This window comes from Lissotriton vulgaris, chromosome 2_2 (assembly GCF_964263255.1).
Source record: "Lissotriton vulgaris chromosome 2_2, aLisVul1.2, whole genome shotgun sequence".
NCBI classification, from domain to species: domain Eukaryota; kingdom Metazoa; phylum Chordata; class Amphibia; order Caudata; family Salamandridae; genus Lissotriton; species Lissotriton vulgaris.
The window spans coordinates 192,517,203-192,538,236 of NC_141688.1; the positions used below are offsets into that span (position 1 = coordinate 192,517,203).

Below are 21,034 nucleotides of genomic sequence, written 5' to 3' on the forward strand. Positions count from 1 at the left end.
TACGGAGGGCTCTAATGCTATTAGAACACTCCGCCCCTAGAGAGCTGAATGTTCTAATTTGTAAAACAAAGGCGACACGGAGCTCGAGGGGACAGAAATCCCCAGTACCACCGGGCTCCGTGAGGCCTCTGCTGACAGCAACAGCTGTTAACAAACAGTGGAATGTTGATGCTCTAGGCTTCTACCAGCCATTAGAAGCCCAGAGCAGACCATTGTTTTCAACGGAGCTCCCAATATTCCAATGTACTAATATGCCATGGAATCTGTAATTTTCATGGAAGACTAGTTCACCCATAGCCAATCAGATGGGAGTACCAATTTTTCATATTAGGCAGTCTTCATACTTCTCAAGGAAGCTAGCCATTTAAGGCAAGCGAAGGACTTTGTGATCCTTCGAGCTGCACCATGAAGATTCAAACCAAATTGATGTTTTTTTTTTAAAGTCTAAATATCAGTATTATGTAATTGGAAAATATAGTGTCTGTTTTGGTTATAATTTTACAAGTGATAATTTAAATTAAGCATGAGTAATTTCAATAAAAATTGAAATTGAGTCTTCATCCCTCTACAAGCTCATGGGAACCATTGTCTGCAGTCGCCAGTAACGCCCCATTGTTGAATACCATGCAACCACTTCACAAGAACAGATGACATCATGAGTCATGGTACCCCACCACACCCATCTCACCTGTACATGAACGGTGCAACTGTCGCTGTGTTGGGGTGGGTGTATTGCTGCTGCGGCTGAGGTAGCTGGACGCTGACAGTATTACTTGCGGTGGTCTGGGTGATACCACTTGTCCCATGGGTGGCCTGGGCACTGCTACTATTGGAAGGGGTGGCTGTACCCCCGACGCCCTTGCCTTCGGAGGAAGCGAGGCTTGAGGTCGAGCTGGAATGCCTGTCGAGCTGGCTTTTTTGGAGCGAGAGGCCTGGGCCGGCCTTGCCACCGCGGCTTCTCTCGCCTTCCTTGGCGGGGGCACTTGAGGTTTTCCCTGTGGCGAGTTTCAACCCTGGCTTTGGTATGCCACTGTTCGGAGGGGGTGTTGCCTCCTTCTTGGCATTGCTTAGCTTTCCCCCCTTGGGGATAAAACTGGCAATTTTGGAGGTCTTTTTTGGCGTTTCTGATTGGGCCGCGACAGGCTCCTCCTTCGGCTCCTCCTTAATTTCAGGCTTCTCGGTGACGGAGGCCCTCTTGACGTCCTTGCTTTTCTCTTTCTGCTTCTCTTTCTCACTGTATTTGGGGGAACTTTTCTTATTCGTTAATGCCCGGCTAAAAGTCCTCTGTGCAATGCCCTTCAGTGCAATTTTGGGACTACTTGAAAGTGCCCCGGTAGTCTGTGTAGTCCGCATGGCCGCTTCGGCCTCTTCCGTCTCCTCAAGGCTAGGAATGGACTCTAGTCTTTCACAAGCCGTGTCCCGGGACTCTATGCGGTCCAGGGGTGGACCCACAACTTTGGATGCGCCTTTGCTATTAAAGAGTTTCAACTTGTCCAGCATGGACCGTTGGCTGGTGGCCGCCGGCTTGACCGTCTCTGGCGCTGCTTTGGGAGGTTCCGGCACCGGCTGCTTGACCGACAGCATGGAAGAGGTGGCCGTGTGTTTGGCGCTGAGGGACTTGCTGCGCCAGGGCTTGTTGGCAGAGTTAGGCTGGGGGATGGCGGAGGAGTTATTGCCACCAACGTTGGTGCTGATGCTGCCCCCAGTGTGCAGGGCGGACAGCGCACTTTCATTCATTCCCGGCTGCTGGGGGGCTGTGTGGTCTGCTGGCTCTGGAAATAAACAGAGAAAAAAATGTATTGAAACAAGTTCCAGGAGCATGCTTTTTATCCATCTACATATTTCCCCTGTTTAAAGCTAAAATCATTCATTATGTAAGAATGTCAAACTGTCAAAGTTTCATCTCATTTCCTTAACATCTGCCAAAATGAAAATCCCACTTGAGTACAGATGGCTCTTGTAAGGCACTGGTGCTTTTCCAGAAATAGAGACGATAGCAGTGCATCAGAGGGGGGAATACATGCCCATCACTCTGGTCAAGCAATATTCATTGTAGGCCTGTGGGGAAAAATTGCAGACTTTCTGACATTTTTGTAGTTCTGAAGTCATGGGACTGAACATGGCCAGTCAAAAAGGATGTGGATGGGGAGAATCAGACACAATTCATGCTAATTATGACAAATAATTGAGATGCTGCTCTATTACCACCTGCAGGCATGGGGAATAGCCCTCCATCTCTCAAGACTGACAGGTGCCTCTGAAAGGCGAGAGGGCAGAGTCGGTTACACTCACCAGGATTTAGCGACAGGCATGGCTGGCTCCATCCCCGCCCCACCGCACAAGAAAATGACTCCGAGCCTGGTTTAGAGATTGGCGGACGGGTCACTCCATCACAACATGGCGCTTGCCCCGCCTACCTTATTAGAAGTGCATGGTATCCAATGGCACTTGTGATCAAGCGGATGGGATATATGCCACTTTTTCAGTGAAGTACCCCATCTGACACACTGACCATAAGGCCCTCAGTCTCAGCCCTAAAGATCTTTCAGCTGCATCAGCATGTCGGGAACTTTGCGTCTGACATGGACGGCATGTGTACCTTGACCTGTCGGGAATGCCTGTGGGGGGTGTGTGTGTGAGTGTGTGTGTGTGTGTGTTTGTGTGTGTGTCTGTGTCTGTGTGTGTTTGTGTGTGTGTGTGTGTGTGTGTATATATATATATATATCAGAGAAGCGGATTCTGATTAAAACGTATATCTCCAAAGCACACAGTACAGCAGGAACAATCAGACATATTTCTTCTGTTCACCTCAGAATGGTTGGTCTACTGCAGTGTCCATGATTTCTCCACACTCACCCAAACTCACCTTGTACAAAGTTACCAGAATATATCGGATACAAAGTTACCATTGTTATTGTACAGCCAGACACCAAAAGAATCTTATGAATTATGACTGTGAATCTATCAATGATGACCCATTTTACAGCTATGGCCACTATAAAATGACATTGAATCTCACAGTGATTGTGACTCCTGGAGCACTAATGGCTCTTACAGTGACGGAGACTCCAGAAACCCCATTGGCTACTGAAGTCCAATGGCCCTCACAATGATGGCGACTCCTGCAGCTCCATTGGCTGTCGCAGTGATTGTGATGCCTGAAGCCCCATCAGCTCTCGCAGTGATGGTAAGCCCTGGAGCCTTATTGGCTCTCATAGTAATGGCAACTCCTGAAGACCCATTGGCTCTTGCAGTGATGGTGAACCTTGAAGCCCTATTGGTTCACACAGTGATGGTGACTCCTGAAGCCCCATTGGCTCTCACAGTAATGGCGAATCCTGAAGCGCCATTGGCTCTCACAATGATGGTGATTCATGAAGCCCCATTGGCTCTCACAGTGATGGTGACTCCTGAAGCCCCATTGGTTCTTACAGTGATGGTGAATCCTGAAGCCCCATTGGCTCTCACAGTAATGGCAAACCCTGAAGCGCCATTGGCTCTCACAATGATGGTGATTTATGAAGCCCCATTGGCTCTTGCAGTGATGGTGACTCCTGAAGCCTCATTGGCTCTCACAGTGATGGTGACTCCTGAAGCCCCATTGGCTCTCACAGTAATGGCGAATCCTGAAGCGCCATTGGCTCTCACAATGATGGTGATTCATGAAGCCCTATTGGCTCTCACAGTGATGGTGACTCCTGAAGCCCCATTGGCTCTCACAGTTTATGGTGACTCCTGAAGCCCCATTGGCTCTCACAGTGATGGTGACTCCTAAAGCCCCATTGGTTCTTACAGTGATGGTGAATCCTGAAGCCCCATTGGCTCTCACAGTAATGGCAAATCCTGAAGCGCCATTGGCTCTCACAATGATGGTGATTTATGAAGCCCCATTGGCTCTCACAGTGATGGTGACTCCTGAAGCCTCATTGGCTCTCACAGTGAGGGTGACTCCTGAAGCCCCATTGGCTCTCACAGTAATGGCGAATCCTGAAGCGCCATTGGCTCTCACAATGATGGTGATTCATGAAGCCCCATTGGCTCTCACAGTGATGGTGACTCCTGAAGCCCTATTGGTTCTTACAGTGATGGTGACTCCTGAAGCCCCATTGGCTCTCACAGTAATGGCGAATCCTGAAGCGCCATTGGCTCTCACAATGATGGTGATTTATGAAGCCCCATTGGCTCTCACAGTGATGGTGACCCCTGAAGCCTCATTGGCTCTCACAGTGATGGTGACTCCTGAAGCCCCATTGGCTCTCACAATGATGGTGATACATGAAGCCCCATTGCCTCTCACAGTGATGGTGACTCCTGAAGCCCCATTGGCTCTCACAGTAATGGCGAATCCTGAAGCGCCATTGGCTCTCACAATGTTGGTGAATCATGAAGCCCTATTGGCTCTCACAGTGATGGTGACTCCTGAAGCCCCATTGGCTCTCACAGTTTATGGTGACTCCTGAAGCCCCATTGGCTCTCACAGTGGTGGTGATTCATGAAGCCCCATTGCCTCTCACAGTGATGGTGACTCCTGAAGCGCCATTGGCTCTCACAGTAATGGTGAATCCTGAAGCGTCATTGGTTCTCACAGTGATGGTGATTCATGAAGCCCCATTGGCTCTCACAGTGATGATGATTCATGAAGCCCCATTGGCTCTCATAGTGATGGTGACTCCTGGGGCCCCATTGGCTCTCACAGTGATGGTGAGTCCTGAAGCCCCATTGGCTCTCACAGTGATGGTGACTCCTGCAGCCCCATTGGCTCTCACAGTGATGGTGAGTCCTGAAGCCCCATTGGCTCTCACAGTGATGGTGACTCCTGCAGCCCCATTGGCTGTCACAGTGATGGTGAGTCCTGAAGCCCCATTGGCTCTCACAGTGATGGTGACTCCTGGGGCCCCATTGGCTCTCACAGTGATGGTGATTCATGAAGCCCCATTGGCTCACACAGTGATGGTGACTCCTGGGGCCCCATTGGCTCTCACAGTGATGGTGACTCCTGGGGCCCCATTGACTCTCACAGTGATGGTGACTCCTGGAGCCCCATTGGCTCTCACAGTGATGGTGAGTCCTGAAGCCCCATTGGCTCACACAGTGATGGTGACTCCTGGGGCCCCATTGACTCTCACAGTGATGGTGACTCCTGGAGCCCCATTGGCTCTCACAGTGATGGTGAGTCCTAAAGCCCCATCCTACTCTCAGCAGTGAAACTGAAGGTCACAATGCACTGATGCTGCTACATACAGGACTTTCACCAGGTGGCCCGGCGAGCTAATACACAGCGTGGCAGCCCTATACCAACACGTTGTCACAATTACATATTCACTGACTTATCAAAGTGAATGCAGTGCAGTGGTGGGCTAATACCACAACATTTCTCAAAATATCTACTGTATGTGTGTGTTGTGAAAAAACAAAATGTGATTCAATTTTTTTTTTAAAAGGTTCACCCTGAGCAAACTACCTTCTGTGAATCAAAACAGACTTCTGCTGAATTTTTCATAATGTGAAAACTTGTGAGAAGATCTTCTATCAGATGAAAGGATTCCTGAGCAGGTGCCGGATGCGCCCGTGTATCACTAGAGACACACAGGCGAGTTATAGTTAGGAGGATGCGGGGCTTTTACCAAACATTTGTGGACACCGGATGTCTGCCAGCCCCTTAGCCAAAGTTGAGGTCTGGAACTTGTAAGTAGGAGAATCAATAAACCAAATGGAAGGACTAGGTAAAATAAGCAAGAAATACATCTACAGACACACAATTCTATACGCATAATGTACACATTTTCTTTCACTCTGAGAGAGACAAAAAAATTATCCTGAGACTGGTTTGAAAGCGATCGAATGTGTCCAGCATTATTAGGGGCATCTTTCCAGTACCTGGGACCGACGGCGTGAGATGTCTGAGGCTCTTCTCTGCTGAATCCCGCTCGGGGACTTGTATCTCGTAGGGACCAGAGGGGGCCCCTGCCCCCTTCCTGTCATCGCTCCATCATGTCCCGCTTCCCTGGCCCATCGCGGACGCCTGTGGCATCGCCGTCGCTGCAGCGCCCCCTGCAGACCACACTGAGAGCGGCAGTGGACGCCGACTCTCCGGACTCCTGCACGCTCCGAGGGCGGGAGGGTCCCCAGTGCACGCGGGAGCAGAGACGGGGCAGTGAGGGGGCGCAGAGACCCTCCGCTCACTCCCTCCTGTCTCCTCCGCATCCCACAGCAGAGTGGTCCGGCTTGCCCAGCCCCTCCCCCGCACAGAGCCCACGTAAAGCCGAAGCCCAGCGTGTGGTACCCAGCGCAAAGCCCCCCTGTGGCCCCAGCGTCCATCCATCTCCGGATTTAGGGGTACCCTGTGCTGTGAATGGGCTGACGAGCTCTTAAAGGAGATTTACGGGCGGGTCGGACGCGGGAACCACACGAGGTGAGGAAAAAGATGAATGGAGGAAAACTCATTCACATGCAAATCCCAATTTCACATGGAGCCTCTTTTCAAAAATAATTTAGACCAAGCGGCCTTACAACTGCCCCATCGCCTCACTGCTCCCAGAGTGCGCTCACCGGCGAGGACACACGCGTGTGAGGAAACAAACGTGTGTGGCTGTTCGACATCTTTGAGAGTTCACCCCCTCAGCTCACAAAACATGCCAGCGGCGTCAGGGTTTTCCTAATCACTGCCCGGGATAATAAGTGGGTATTACGCTGAAACCCTGACTTCCGGCAGAAACAGCCAGTTAAACACTGCAAGAGCAGGGGGCGGGGCTGCGGAGGAGAGGGGGGGGAAACCCTTCCCTAATTTAACAACTTTCAAACGGCTGTCACCGCAAGAGCTGGATGAAAGAGTTCTTAGCAGATAGCAATAATAATTTACGCACCTATTTCTCCTACACCATTACGCATCACACCGCCAGGCACTGCGTCCAATAACACAATAACCACCTTACGCACCACACCGCCAGGCACTGCGTCCAATAACACAATAACCACCTTACGCATCACACCGCCAGGCACTGCGTCCAATAACACAATAACCACCTCACGCATCACACTATCAGGCACTGCGTACCATAACAGGATAACCACCTTGCGCATCGCACCGCCAGGCACTGCGTCCAATAACACAATAACCACCTTACGCATCACACCGCCAGGCACTGCGTCCAATAACACAATAACCACCTTACGCATCACACCGCCAGGCACTGCGTCCAATAACTCAATTACCACCTTACATACCGCACCGCCAGGCACTGCGTCTCATAACACGAAAACCACCATACGCATCATACCGCCAGGCACTGCGTCTCATAACACGAAAACCACCATACGCGTCACCGCCAGGCACTGCGTCTCATAACAACAAAACCACCTCACGCGTCACACCGCCAGGCACTGCATCCAATAACACAATAACCACCTTACGCACCACACCGCCAGGCACTGTGTCCAATAACACAATAACCACCTTACGCACCACACCGGCAGGCACTGCGTCCAATAACACAATAACCACCTTACCCATCACACCGCCAGGCACTGCGTCCAATAACACAATTACCACCATACGCGTCACACCGCCAGGCACTGCGTCTCATAACAACAAAACCACCTCACGCGTCATACCGCCAGGCACTGCATCCAATAACACAATAACCACCTTACGCACCACACCGCCAGGCACTGTGTCCAATAACACAATAACCACCTTACGCACCACACCGGCAGGCACTGCGTCCAATAACACAATAACCACCTTACCCATCACACCGCCAGGCACTGCGTCCAATAACACAATAACCACCTTACGCATCACACCGCCAGGCACTGCGTCCAATAACTCAATAACCACCTTACATACCGCACCGCCAGGCACTGCGTCTCATAACACGAAAACCACCATACGCATCATACCGCCAGGCACTGCGTCTCATAACACGAAAACCACCATACGCGTCACCGCCAGGCACTGCGTCTCATAACAACAAAACCACCTCACGCGTCACACCGCCAGGCACTGCATCCAATAACACAATAACCACCTTACGCACCACACCGCCAGGCACTGTGTCCAATAACACAATAACCACCTTACGCTGCGCATCAAACCACCAGGCACTGCGTCCAATAACACAATAACCACCTTACGCCTCACACCAGCAGACAGTGGGTCCCATACCACGATAACCACCGTACGTATCGCACCGCCAGGCACTGCGTCCAATAACACAATTACCACCTTACGCATCACACCGCCAGGCACTGCGTCCAATAACACAATAACCACCTTACGCATCACACCGCCAGGCACTGCGTTCAATAACACAATAACCACCTTATGCATCACACCGCCAAGCACTGCGTCCAATAACACAATAACCACCTTACGCATCACACCGCCAGGCACTGCGTCCAATAACACAATAACCACCTTACGCATCACACCACCAGGCACTGCGTCCAATAACACAATAACCACCTTCAGCACCACACTGCCAGGCACTGCATCCAATACCACAATAATCACCTTATGACTCACACCAGCAGACAGTGTGTCCCATACCACGATAACCACCTTACGTATCGCACCGCCAGGCACTGCGTCCAATAACACAATAACCACCTTATGTATCACACAGCCAGGCACTGCGTCCAATAACACAATAACCACCTTATGCATCAGACCGCCAGGCACTGCGTCCAATAACACAATAACCACCTTACACACCACACCGACAGGCACTGCGTCCAATAACACAATAACCACCTTATGCCTCACACCAGCAGACAGTGGGGCCCATACCACGATAACCACTATACATATCGCACCGCCAGGCACTGCGTCTCATAACACGAAAACCACCATACGCATCACACCGGCAGTCACTGCGTCTCATAACAACAAGACCACCTCACGCGTACACCGCCAGGCACTGCGCACCATAACATGACAATCACCTGAAGCACCACACCTCCAGGCACTGCGTCCCACAACAGGATAACCACCTTACGCATCACACCGCCAGGTACTGCATCCCACAACACAATAATCACCTTACGCACCACACCGCCAGGCACTGCGTACCATAACACAATAACCACCTTACGCACCACACCGCCAGGCACTGCGTCTCATAACACGAAAATCACCATACGCATCACACCGGCAGGCACTGCGTCTCATAACAACGAAACCACCTCACGCGTCACACCGCCAGGCACTGCATCCAATAACACAATAACCACCTTACGCACCACACCGCCAGGCACTGCCTCCAATAACACAATAACCAACTTACGCACCACACAGCCAGGCACTGCATACTATAACATGACAATCACCTGAAGCACCACACCGCCAGGCACTGCATCTCATAACAGGATAATCACCTTACGCGTCCCACAACACGATAAACACTTTGGGCACCACACCAGCAGGCAATGCGTCCAATAACACAATAACCACCTTACGAATCACACCGCCAGCCACTGCGTCCATAACAGGATAACCATCTTATGCACCACGCCAACAGACAGAGTCACAGAACACGATAGGCACCTTACGTATCACAACACCAGGCACTGTGTCTAATATTAAACACATACAAGGGGAGAGGGCCAAATTATTTATACTCCCATACCCCAACCCCCTAGAAGGACTATGATCACAAAAACAATGGGTATAAAGAGTTCATCAACATAAGCAAAGGAAAATTCCCAATTTGGAAAAAACTGCCCTCACTCACATACCGAAGTATGTGACATGCTTCATCATAGGGCCTGCTACAAACGCCCTGGTGTAGCCACATCCAGGGCGGAGCATTAGGGAGGGGGAAAAAATAATACATTTCCACGTTACAAGACGTACAACATAATACGTAAATACGTACAACGAGTAACATACATAAGTGATACGGTATGTAGAGGAACACCTCGTGGATCAAATGTGCGACACAAATAAGTGCAGTAAGAACGTGTGTTAAAACTGATTAGGGGTGCCAAAAGAAAGAATTACTTTATTAGAACCAATTATGGTACCCTTATCAGGATTAAAAGAAAAGAAAGGATGGGAAAATGTCTTGTTGAGAAAATGAGGTTCCTCAAGACTTCCCTCCTACCACTGCTCGAGTCAACATGTTTCGACCATTGATTTGTGCCCCGAAAGGTCACCCTGGTCTTCTTCAGGACTTTCGCAGTTAGATCCACCGGTTACCCGTGTCTTAATAAGATCCTTGGGTAGCCCAGCTAGGTGTAGGTCACTGGGATCCGTACTCTGATGGGTATGTCTCTAAATCAGTGGAGGAAATGTCACCATACAAATCATGGGAAAACATTCACGAGTTTATAGAAATCAAAAACTCGAACTGATGGCCGCCCGGGGAGTTCTGCCCATGAACACAATCGTTCAGTCCGGCAGCACCCGCAAACACATACTCGGGCACAGAACCACCGCGCTGTGTCCAATAACACAGTAACCACCTTAGTCATCACTCTGCTAGGCAATGCGTCCCATATCACGATAACTTCCTTACGCATCACACCATCAGACAGTGGTTTCCCTAATACAATAACCACCTTACGTACCACACTGGCAGGCATTGCGTCCCATAATACAATAACCACTTTACACACCACACCGGCAGGCACTTCATCTCATAACAAGGTAACCACCTTACACACTAAACTAGCAGCACACCACCATGCACAGCGCCCCAGAACACATTAACCACCTTGTGCATCACTCTGAAAGTCAGTGGGTTCCATAACATGCTAACCACCTTACGAATCACACCGCCAGGCAGTGCGCCCAACAACTCAATAAACACCTTAGGCCCCACTCCGTCAGGCACTGCGTCCCATAACACAGTATCCACCTTACGCACCACACTGGCAGCAGACTGCCATATACTGTGTCCCATAACAGGATAACCACCTTACGCATCACACCGCCAAGCACAGCGCTGCAAAACACGATAACCATCTTGCGCACCACACCAGCAGGCAATGCATCTTATAACACGATAACCACCTTACGCACCACCCCGGCAGGCACAGCATCCCATAACACAATAACCGCACCTCAGTGGTCATCACGTAAGACAAACACATAAGTACAAAGCAAAACAACACCCTTCCAACCACACAACACCTACTATTTATCATCTGTTGTTACTTTCCGGCGAGGCTTTACATATTTGTTCTGCATTCACTTCTACTCTGCTTACTACAACTGAATGTGTGTTGGTTTAACCTCTTAGCTGCTGAGCCCTTTTTAGGTCCAGCGTATGCTGCGCGCATGCACTCTCTGCAATACCTGTTGTTATCTCCTCTATCGGCTTTTGGCATGTCCATGAATTACCATTTGTTCGTTGTTGTGCCAATTAGAAATACAGTTTTTTTTTTGGTGCATTGGTTCTGATTCACCCTCCTTTACATGCTTGGGTCACGTGCAGGCGATTTCACTCATTGTTTGCTTGCGTGGCCATCCCAATACATTCTCGGTTCCTCCTGGTCATCCCGATCTGCCTTTTTATTTTATAGGCTATCAACATAGTTTTAGGCTTCAGGCCGTTTTAACGGAGAAATGCTCTGTTCCATACCTGCAAAGTTGCAATTTCTGTCCAGTAGCTGTTGAGCTATGCCAATAGCTCTAACTCAAAAAAATGAGAGACCTACTGCATTTCTAATGCTTGTTTGATGTTAGGTGCACTTTGTGCCAAAACTTTCATAACTTTTTTCCACAAAAGATATCCAGGCAAACTGTTTTTCCTTTTTTCCCAAGTTTGTCCAAGGTATCCAGGGTCTGTGGATTACCCCAGGAGGGATTGGAGAAAAGAGCAAAAATGTAGCAAAATATTGTTTTCTTTATTTGGGGAAAAATGGAAAAAGGTGCTATGCTACAAAATATTTCTATTTTTAAAAATGGCAACAACAAAAGGTTTGCTATGCTAAGATCAACACATTCGGGAGAAAGCATAGTTGTGTGGGAAAAAAAACCACTTTCTTTTTGCCATAGCAGAGCGCAGAGTGAGAGGTCAACAAAGGGGTGATTATACAGTATATACAGCTTTATCCAGGTGCCTGCATTTTGTTTCCTTTGTCAACTACCTGCTTGTACTGTATTTCCTGTTTTATCCAGGTGCCTGCACGGTTTCCTCTGTTTCCTCTGTTTTCCATGTGATTGTACTGTATTTCCTGTTTTATCCAGGTGCCTGCACTGTATTTCCTGTTTTATCCAGGTGCCTGCACTCTGTTTCCTATGTTATCGTGTGCTGTACAGTGCTTCCTGTTTTATCCAGGTGCCTGCGTTGGGTTACCCATGTATATGTACAGTATTTCATATTTTATCCAGGTGCCTGCAATGTCTTTCCTATATTATCCAAGTGCCTGTACATCATTTCCTGTATTATCCCAGTGCCTGCATTTTGATTCCTATGTCATCCATGTCCTTATATAGTACTTCCAGTTTTATCCAGGTGCCTGCATTGTTTCCTCTGTTATCCATTTGCTTGTACAGCATTTCCTGTTTTATCCAGGTGCCTGCACTGTTTCCTCTGTTGTCCATTTGCTTGTACTGTATTTCCTGTTTTATCCAGGTGCTTGCACTGTTTTCTCTTTTATCCATTTGCTTGTACTGTATTTCCTGTTTTATCCAGGTGCCTGCACTCTGTTTCCTATGTTATCGTGTGCTGTACAGTGTTTCCTGTTTTATCCAGGTGTCTGCGTTGGGTATCCTTCGTTACCCATGTATATGTACAGTATTTCATATTTTATCCAGGTGCCTGCAATGTCTTTCCTATATTATCCAAGTGCCTGTACATCATTTCCTGTTTTATCCCAGTGCCTGCATTTTGATTCCTATGTCATCCATGTCCTTATATAGTACTGCCTGTTTTATCCAGGTGCCTGCACTGTTTCCTCTGTTATCCATTTGCTTGTACATTATTTTCTGTTTTATCCAGGTCTCTGTACCCTATTTCCTGTTTTATCCAGGCGTCTGTACTGCGTTTCCTAGTACACCCTAAACAAAATCTACGGTTCCTGTTCTGATTTTTTTCAGGCACCCTCTGCTATGTGAGTGATGGTGAGTGCCTGGAGGGGTCGGGTGAACAGTGATTCTAGGCAGGGTGGTGGTGCATGCCATGGACTGTGTTGTGATGTAGCGTTCTCTAAGTAGGTGCAAGCGAGACAGAGAGAGGGGCGGTGTTCCTATGTGTTTGCGTCGCATTATCCGATGTACTGACAGGCAGGGAATGAGAATTAGCAAATGTGGTGAATACCAGCCAGGTGGCACCCGCTGCAGTTCCACACAGAAACGTAAACCTGAAAATATTTAAGTAGTGCTTTTAGGGAGACAATTACCATGACACTTCTGTTTTTGGTGGGACGTAGGAGACGGGAATTCCAACACGGAAGAGGAAAGAAGCATGGCCAATCCCAGGGCTGAGTGTTTCCATTGGACAATCGGCAGTAGTAAGGTTGGTCCAAGGCATCCACAGATTTCCCCAGAGTAAAATCACACCTATGGGTGACTGAGATTCGTGAAACGCATCATCTCTTTTCAGTCCCTCTCCCAGCAGTTATTTCCGTTTTTGATTGCCTTAACAATTAATGATTTCCCATGGCCGCTCTTTAGCGCCCAGAAGCCGCCCTCAATCTTTTCAAGCTGCCGCCCATTTTGCACAATTCTGACTAAGCTTCCGCGCGCACTCCCTGGCAGGGCCTGGTTAAACCAGCTTAACTACCAACAGGTCAAAATTGAAATAACTCTCGTCATCACGATGACGCGGCAGATTTTACATCTCGAAGATTCCATGGTGAACATGAAGGGTAAAACCACACAGCGCCTGAGCCACGCCCAAAAACACAGCACAACCCCCCCAGCTGCAGGGTGCCAAACTCAGCAACACAATGCGCCTTTAATATGCAAAGACCCCAGGCTCTACCTCCTGCAGGCTCTCAGTTCGACCCAGGCACTAGAGAGGGGATGAATGACTAGGCGCATCAAAGTGAGTGGTAAACCAGAGTGCAATCACCACCCATCCTTGCATCCTGTAATCTCCGCACCACAAGACATTCACAGCTGCTTTCAGTATCCAGCTGAAGGCCTTACCAGGAAAGTATTGGCTGAAACACCAAGGGTGTTGATTTGATGTGAATTTATGAAGCGCAAAAAAAAAATGACAATAGGCGTCAAAGCGCTATATTACCAGGGACCAATTTATGTACTGAAGAGTGTTCAGTACTGGTTAACGTTTGCTTGATGTCTTGAGATGCGACGGTATAGAGCAGTCAGTGGCACCCTTTTGCTCGCGGTGTGTGGTGGGACTCGCAAGAATGCTGGTGGGGTCCCGCCAAGGACCCTGATGTACCATCATTTACAAGGGCATCCCAAAAAACTGTAAACATCTCAGAACATTATGGTCAGACCTGCTTGAACCACATAAGGAACCACACCACAAGCCGCTCACTAGTTCTGGTGGAGCAAATTCATTGTCCCTCGTTCCACCGCTTATGTGCATGCGACCAAAATACTGACCCATCAATCCGCCACAGACTTTAACTTCAGGCTTGGTGGCACCACCAAAGTTTCAACTTTATTCAAGTAAATAGCAGCCATTTCGACCTTATTTAAACCAATGTGCACCCAAGTAGTGCTAGCGGAGTTGTGCCAATTCCAGGAAATGCTGAAACAAGCGCACTAGCATCCTTGCACTATCAACAGAACTAAAAGGCAGCTTGCTACTCAGGGCTGCAGCGCTCATTAGTGCAGCTGGTGCCACTGCACTGGGGCTCATGGGTGTGAGGGGCTCATAACACCCTCTTATGTGGGGTAAAGTTTTTGGGTCAATTTCAGTTTTTTGTTTGACAGGTTTGCTTTTTTTATAACTCTCACATTTAGTGCAGATTTTGAGCTACTAAAAAGTAACCCTGAAATGATCTCATATGCTCTGCTCCTTGCGTGCTGCCATTACCGCTCCCCCAAGTCTTACCCTAAAGTTTTGGAGGGGAGCCAGCTTCAAAACATATAGCTTGGATGGCTTACAGCAAAAAGTCTGAAGACCTCTGCCCCGGGGTGAAATATCTTCTGGAATTATCCGGGGTGGGGGGGATTGAGCAAACACTGCACCTGTACATGCCTGGGACTAGGGGGAGTCGAGGGAGGCGGTTGTGAACCTGTGGTAGGGCGGTCTACGTTAATGGAAGCCGAAGGCTGTGCATTATTTGCCTTAGCCTCCAGTGGCTGGAGATGTTTTAATTTATTTTTAAATTATAGTAAATTTATATGCCAAAAATTGAACCTAGTCCAAAATGGGAATACACAGGAGCCAAGTAATCCTCCTCTCAGTCAGTGCACCCAGAGCGACCCCGGGCCGGCCCCTAGTTTTCACTTTAAACTGTAGGTGGTCTACAGAGTAAGTCAACACACTCTGTGGGATGAAGTGTGATACAGGCCTCGAGTGCAGTCTCAGCATCTCTCTACAGCCCCCCAAACCCTCCAAGGTACACTAGCCCTACTACCGGCCCGGAGCCTTGAGGGCTCCTGAACCAGGCCTTTGCCGTTCCAGCCAAAAGCGTGCAAGGAAGGGGTCCAGGGAGACCCCTCGAGCATCTGGAAGGGCTTATGGCTTCTCTGTTGTTTTACATCTTAACTGTTCCACCTAATTACCAAGATGGAAGCAAATTATATAAAGTGCTACTTCCTTCTGCGCTCACCGCCCCGAGAAGTTTAAACGCCAGTACCACTGACGATAAAATAGTACAACAGGTTTATGTAATGCACACTTACTTTTTTGTGTTTAATATTTTTTAAGCAATAAGTAATGCAATAATCAAACCACAACTATATTTGCAAACTGCTTTGAACATGAAATCTAAAACCTTGTAAATCGAAAAAGATGAAAAATTTCCATGGAGATGCTTAACTGACCTGTTAGTGTCAAATCTTAGCCTAAAGATGTTTAAAGAATGTAACAAAACATAATTTTAATATATTACAAAACTAAAGCAGAAAAGTGTTTTAATAGTAGCTACATGTCTGATACAATGCAATTTTTTCAACTGCCTTATTTGAAGACAAAGTGATTCCTGTTATTCTGTTTAAGGCAAACACACATCACCACTACTTTTTAACTTTGACATGTCCTTCAAGATGGCTCAGTGAATTAATGCTCTTCTCACACCTGTTGTGATCTCCAGAGTTATGAGTTTGAATCTCAGCAAAGCCAATTTAGGATGTTCCTCTTGATGTTGGAAAACTGAGTATAATTGCATTCGGTAATAGCTACATCTGCTTTTTAAAGCGGTTAATAACCCCAGAACCTTGGTGCAAAGAGCAATATGAGAAATAAACTATTAATAATTTTAAGCCATTGAAACTGACGTCTCTGGATCTAGCATAAGAAATGCTATCATATGTTGGCTGCGGCCGCATCAGGACCGCAACCTTCAGGTGTGTTCATAGTCTACAGCCAATGGCTTTCAGTTTATCCAACTGAATTAGAACCTTGTTAAGATCCTGATGGCAAAACTGGTTGAGGCGGTCTCTGAGAAAACCACCACAATGACTCCACCAAAGCCAGCTAGTCCATCTCAAATGACATTGACTGATAGTCGCAGAAAAACGAAATAATTCCTTTTGAAGCCAGGGACAGGCTACCTGCCGTGTTGGACACCTGATTGGTGTGTGATAGTTAAACAGGTCAACAAGGTGTAATTGTGATGAGCAGAGAAAAGGGTAAACCTGCAGAAATAGACAGAGGATAAAAACACTGACAGAGAACTATATTTACCAACCTTTAGATGTAAAAAAAACCTCACATTTATTGTCTGGGCAAGCCTGCATTTTCACTCAGCGCAGAGAATGTAGATGAATGCTTCATCCTTCATAATTTTGCACTGCTTTTTTCTGACAACTTCCGTCCATGGTCTGAATTACACATAGTGCGCAATGTCTCTGTTTGCGATGTGGCGTGTGCACGGCCTAGACTGGGACAGGGCGTCTTCTTAATGGTGTTGCCCCACTTCAGCCACAAACTGTAATGTAATGTAAGTCGGAATTTCTAAAGCGCAAACTGTCACTCCGCGAGGAGTAACCTGGCGCTGTAAGACTGTGCTTGCAAGTGAGGGAACGCCCTCGCGTGACTGCGCCAGCAATTTTGATGTCGGTCGGCGCCAGCTTGACCAGTGTTACACAAAGGGACGTGCAAGCATATGCGGCCTCTTCTATAATACCAAAGTACCCGGGGAGGTGCGAGAATTGGGGGCAAATGCCTTTGCGCCCCTGGGTACCAACTGCAATACCGCCCCAGATAAACAAAACGCTGAGCTGGTGAACTACATGCACTGCTTCCGGGTACAAGTGCAGCGCGAGTGCAATGCTTCCGGGTACAGCTACGGCGCGAGAGCACAGAACTAGTAGCAGTAATTGGGCAGGTCTGCCTTCGGTCCTGAAAACAAGGGCCATTAAGAGCGGAGGAGAAATGGACCCCACTTCCGATCATTTATCAAGCAAAGGTCAGGGCTTGATTCACACCGATTTATTTTGGTGATTGGAAACACATCTGCATACAAACTGCCTGGCGATGGGAGCTGATAGTGGGGCGCCCAATTACTGGGAGCTAACTGGGGTCAGCCCTGGCATCCATTTCCAGCTGTGGACGTTAGGGTGAGACAGAGATGCCTCGCAGCGAAGGGGGGGGCATGTGATGGGAAATCGACATCATTCATCGGCTGCACGTGCAGCAGTTGTTAGCAAACCAGGAATGCGGATATTGCGAATGCCGGACTCTATTGCTTTCTTAATGTACATTCTGTTTATTGGATATGAAGCATACCACACAAGCCAAACAAATTGAAGACTCGTGTCCCTGTAAAGAAAGCATCAAAGATGCCCACATTCCATGGTACATAATGCAACAGCTTAAAGAAAATATACATATCGGGATCTGGCCCATGCAAAATGCTATCAGGTCCTACATAGCAAACTGTAGCACTATAGAGGGGGACCACATTCATCCGAGCCACATCTCCATTTATCTTAACAAGAGACCCATTGCAGAGAGAGCGGGAAAAGACAAGCTTAGAATCGAAAAGAAAAAGAACAAGGCTCCCAGTAACCCAAGTGTTCAACATGAGCCTATCAGTGGCGATGCAGTGGAAGCACGTCATAAAATATAAATACTTCCCCTAATCTAGGAGCGTGGCCAAGATGGCGGGCTGAGCAATCGCACTCGCTGTGAGCTCCGCCGGACCCGAGCCCTTAACCTCCTAATTTAGCACCGGTCTCCCCCCGGAACCGTGCATTTGGCGAGATAAAGGCGCTGGATATCGGTGTGGAGGCTGTGAAGGCGGAAATCACCGGCGTCTGACATAGATCGGTCCCGGATCCGTGGCCGGGTGCTGAGAGGGCCTTTGGTTCGGAACGGAGGTGGAGCCGCGGTTTAGCGTGGGAGACCGCCCGACTTGGGGACTGGGGAGGAGCCGCCGCTGCCCCCCGTCGGACCCCGACCTTCACTGCAGCATCCTGCCCTGCGGCGAACACCGAGGAGCTGAGCAGCCTGGTGCCCGGAGGCGGAGCGTCGGAAGGGCACACCGTGGGGATGGACATTACGCAAGGCCGTGGCTTTGGCCTAGTCCCCCGGACGACGGAGGTGCGGGGAATCGAGAGGCGTAACATCCGCCCGGCGACCCAGCGGAGGTGTCCTCTGGATGTGGATCTGCATTACCAGGCTTGCAAGCACTGAGATAAAGGCCGGAGACTTGATATTGCGGCCCAGGAGGATCTTGCACGTGGCGCCGAAACTGCGGCCTACCTCTCCGGGAACCCCGGAGGCGCACTGGTGGAGAGATTTAGCAGAGATCGGTTCCCTGTATCCCTCCCCGACTGCCTTCTCGGCTGCCGCCACTTCATCGCCGTTGAGGGACTGGGGAAGAAGGCGTTGGGGGTGAAATTCCCAGCACAAACTTGGAGGTACAGCAGTGACGTATTTGAAATCCGCCCCACGCTGTAACGTTTGAGAGGACTTTCTCGGACCGATTTGTGGAGGCCATCTGAAGAGGAATCAGTGAGGCCGCCGGTGGTGTAGGCGATGGTGAGCAGGGGCACAGGCCCGGACGGGTCGGGCCAGGAGACCCGGGTGGGACGCCGGTCCCCGGGTTGACCGGATCGTGAGCCGCCCCATTGTTGGATGTGGCCTGCCGGAGGTGCGGACTGAGGCCCACACAGAGGTTGGCAGTGTGCACGTGGCTGTAGCGGCCTACCGGTGGCTCGATTGGCGGCCTTGCACCGAACATTCCAGATGACACCCCAGTAGCCTCGATGGCGAACAACAAAGGGTCCAAGAAAGCGGACCGCACCCTGCCGGACATGTTGGGCCGGAATGCCGCGAGACAGGACAGGGGGCAACCGTCTCCAAGTCTTCCGGGCGGCTCCCAAGGAGCGAGTGGAGGGGAGCCCCCAGTCACAAGATCTTTCCTTGAGTCCCTTTTTGGCACCCTGCGGGACGATTTCCAGACCCTTAAACAGGAGGTGGCGGGTGAGGTCCGGGAAATTCGACGGGAGGTAGATGGCCTGGGAGAGAGAGTGGCTACGGTGGAAGGCGCTGGCCATGCTATGGACGAGGAGATCACGCAATTGCAGCAGGAGATTATACGGCTCCGGGACCAGAATCTTGATCTTCAGTCACATACCGAGGACCTTGAAAACCGCTCCCGGCGGAACAACATCCGAGTCCGGGGTGTTCCATCCCGTGAAGAAGGGGAGGATGTAGCTGCATACCTGCGGGACCTATTTAGAGAGGTGCTCGGGGAATCAGAGGATTTCCCTATCCGTATTGATAGAGCGCATAGAGTCGGCCTACAACGCAGGGCCTCGGCGCCCCCCCGGACATCTTGGCCTTCCTGCCGGACTATCCCTTGAAGGAAAGGATACTTCGTGAAGCACAGAAGCAGTCATCTATGGACTTCAGGGGTCATCGTGTGGCGCTTTACCAGGACCTCGCAGCATCCACCCTGCAAAAACGCAAGGCCTTTTAAATAGCGACGGATTTCCTTAGGGAGCATGGCACTCAGTACTCCTGGGGGCACCCTTTCCGTCTCATCTTTCGGTGGAACGGGACCCTACACCAGCTGCGGTCCCTTCAAGATACATGTGGGGTGCTGGGTATCACTGCTACGGACGACGGTACATTCACTCCTCGCCAGCGCCGTATCACCAGGGATGGCTGGCAGCCGATCCCGGGCCGGCGGTCGCCGGCCTCCTCAACACAGCCGGGCTCGCCTACTGCAGCCGCAGACCTGGATGACGCACCCCGAGCTACAGTTACCGACGCTGCGCCAACTGAAGTTGCGTTGACTGCCTGAATAAACTCCGGGGGGAGATTGACATCGCTGTGTCAGTAACGCAGGTTTGGGGATTCGGGGGGGCGGGGGGATAGGGGAGTGCGTAGTGGCTGGACGTCCCCTTTTTTGACTTTCCATAAGCCTGTCCGTCATGGACCGGACTTGGACACTGGTTTCTGGTGGGGTGTTGGGGAATTCCGGGAGTGGAGTTGGGGTTGTTGGGACAGTTCCAGTTGCGGGTGGGAACTGGGGTCCGTTTGGGAGAAGGAGGGGGGGAACAGTTCTTGGGGGGATTGGGAGGGGGGGATGGGCAGGGGGGAGGGATCCTGGTGTTGGCGGGAGTGGGGGGGGGGTCGTCCAGTGCACAATGGGGTTCCTTGTCATTCCGATAATGTATATGCTTCTTGGTTTGCTCAGATTTGCATGCCTCACTTACAGTTTTGACTTTCTGATTGCATTGCTGAAGAGAGGGGAGGGGGTGGGTTATTCAGTGCTTGTTGTTGCCTATGGCTATCCGGACATTGGCTGGGCCTCTGGTTTTGCTCAGTCGTTTCTGCACCACACGTGATAGTGCTCCGTTCCCTGTTATGTCACCCTTTTCACACGACTGCGCTTGTGCCCCGGCTGTCCTGGTACTGTGGGGCCCCACTGCTCCTTACTATTCCCCTTTACATGCCTCCTGACACGTGCAGGGTAGTGACTCTGA

At 49.8% G+C, this 21,034-nt stretch overlaps 1 protein-coding gene across 10 annotated transcripts in view; it reads right to left on the minus strand.

Annotated features, from left to right (window-relative positions):
- NAV2 (neuron navigator 2) overlaps window positions 1-21,034 on the minus strand; it is a 669,134-nt gene that overhangs the window by 283,931 nt on the left and 364,169 nt on the right. For all 10 annotated transcript variants that reach the window (XM_086959512.1, XM_086959519.1, XM_086959517.1 and 7 more), the window contains one exon: window positions 689-1,772. In XM_086959512.1, coding sequence (XP_086815638.1) covers window positions 689-1,772 — 1,084 coding nt within the window. The remainder of the gene's footprint in view (window positions 1-688; window positions 1,773-21,034) is intronic.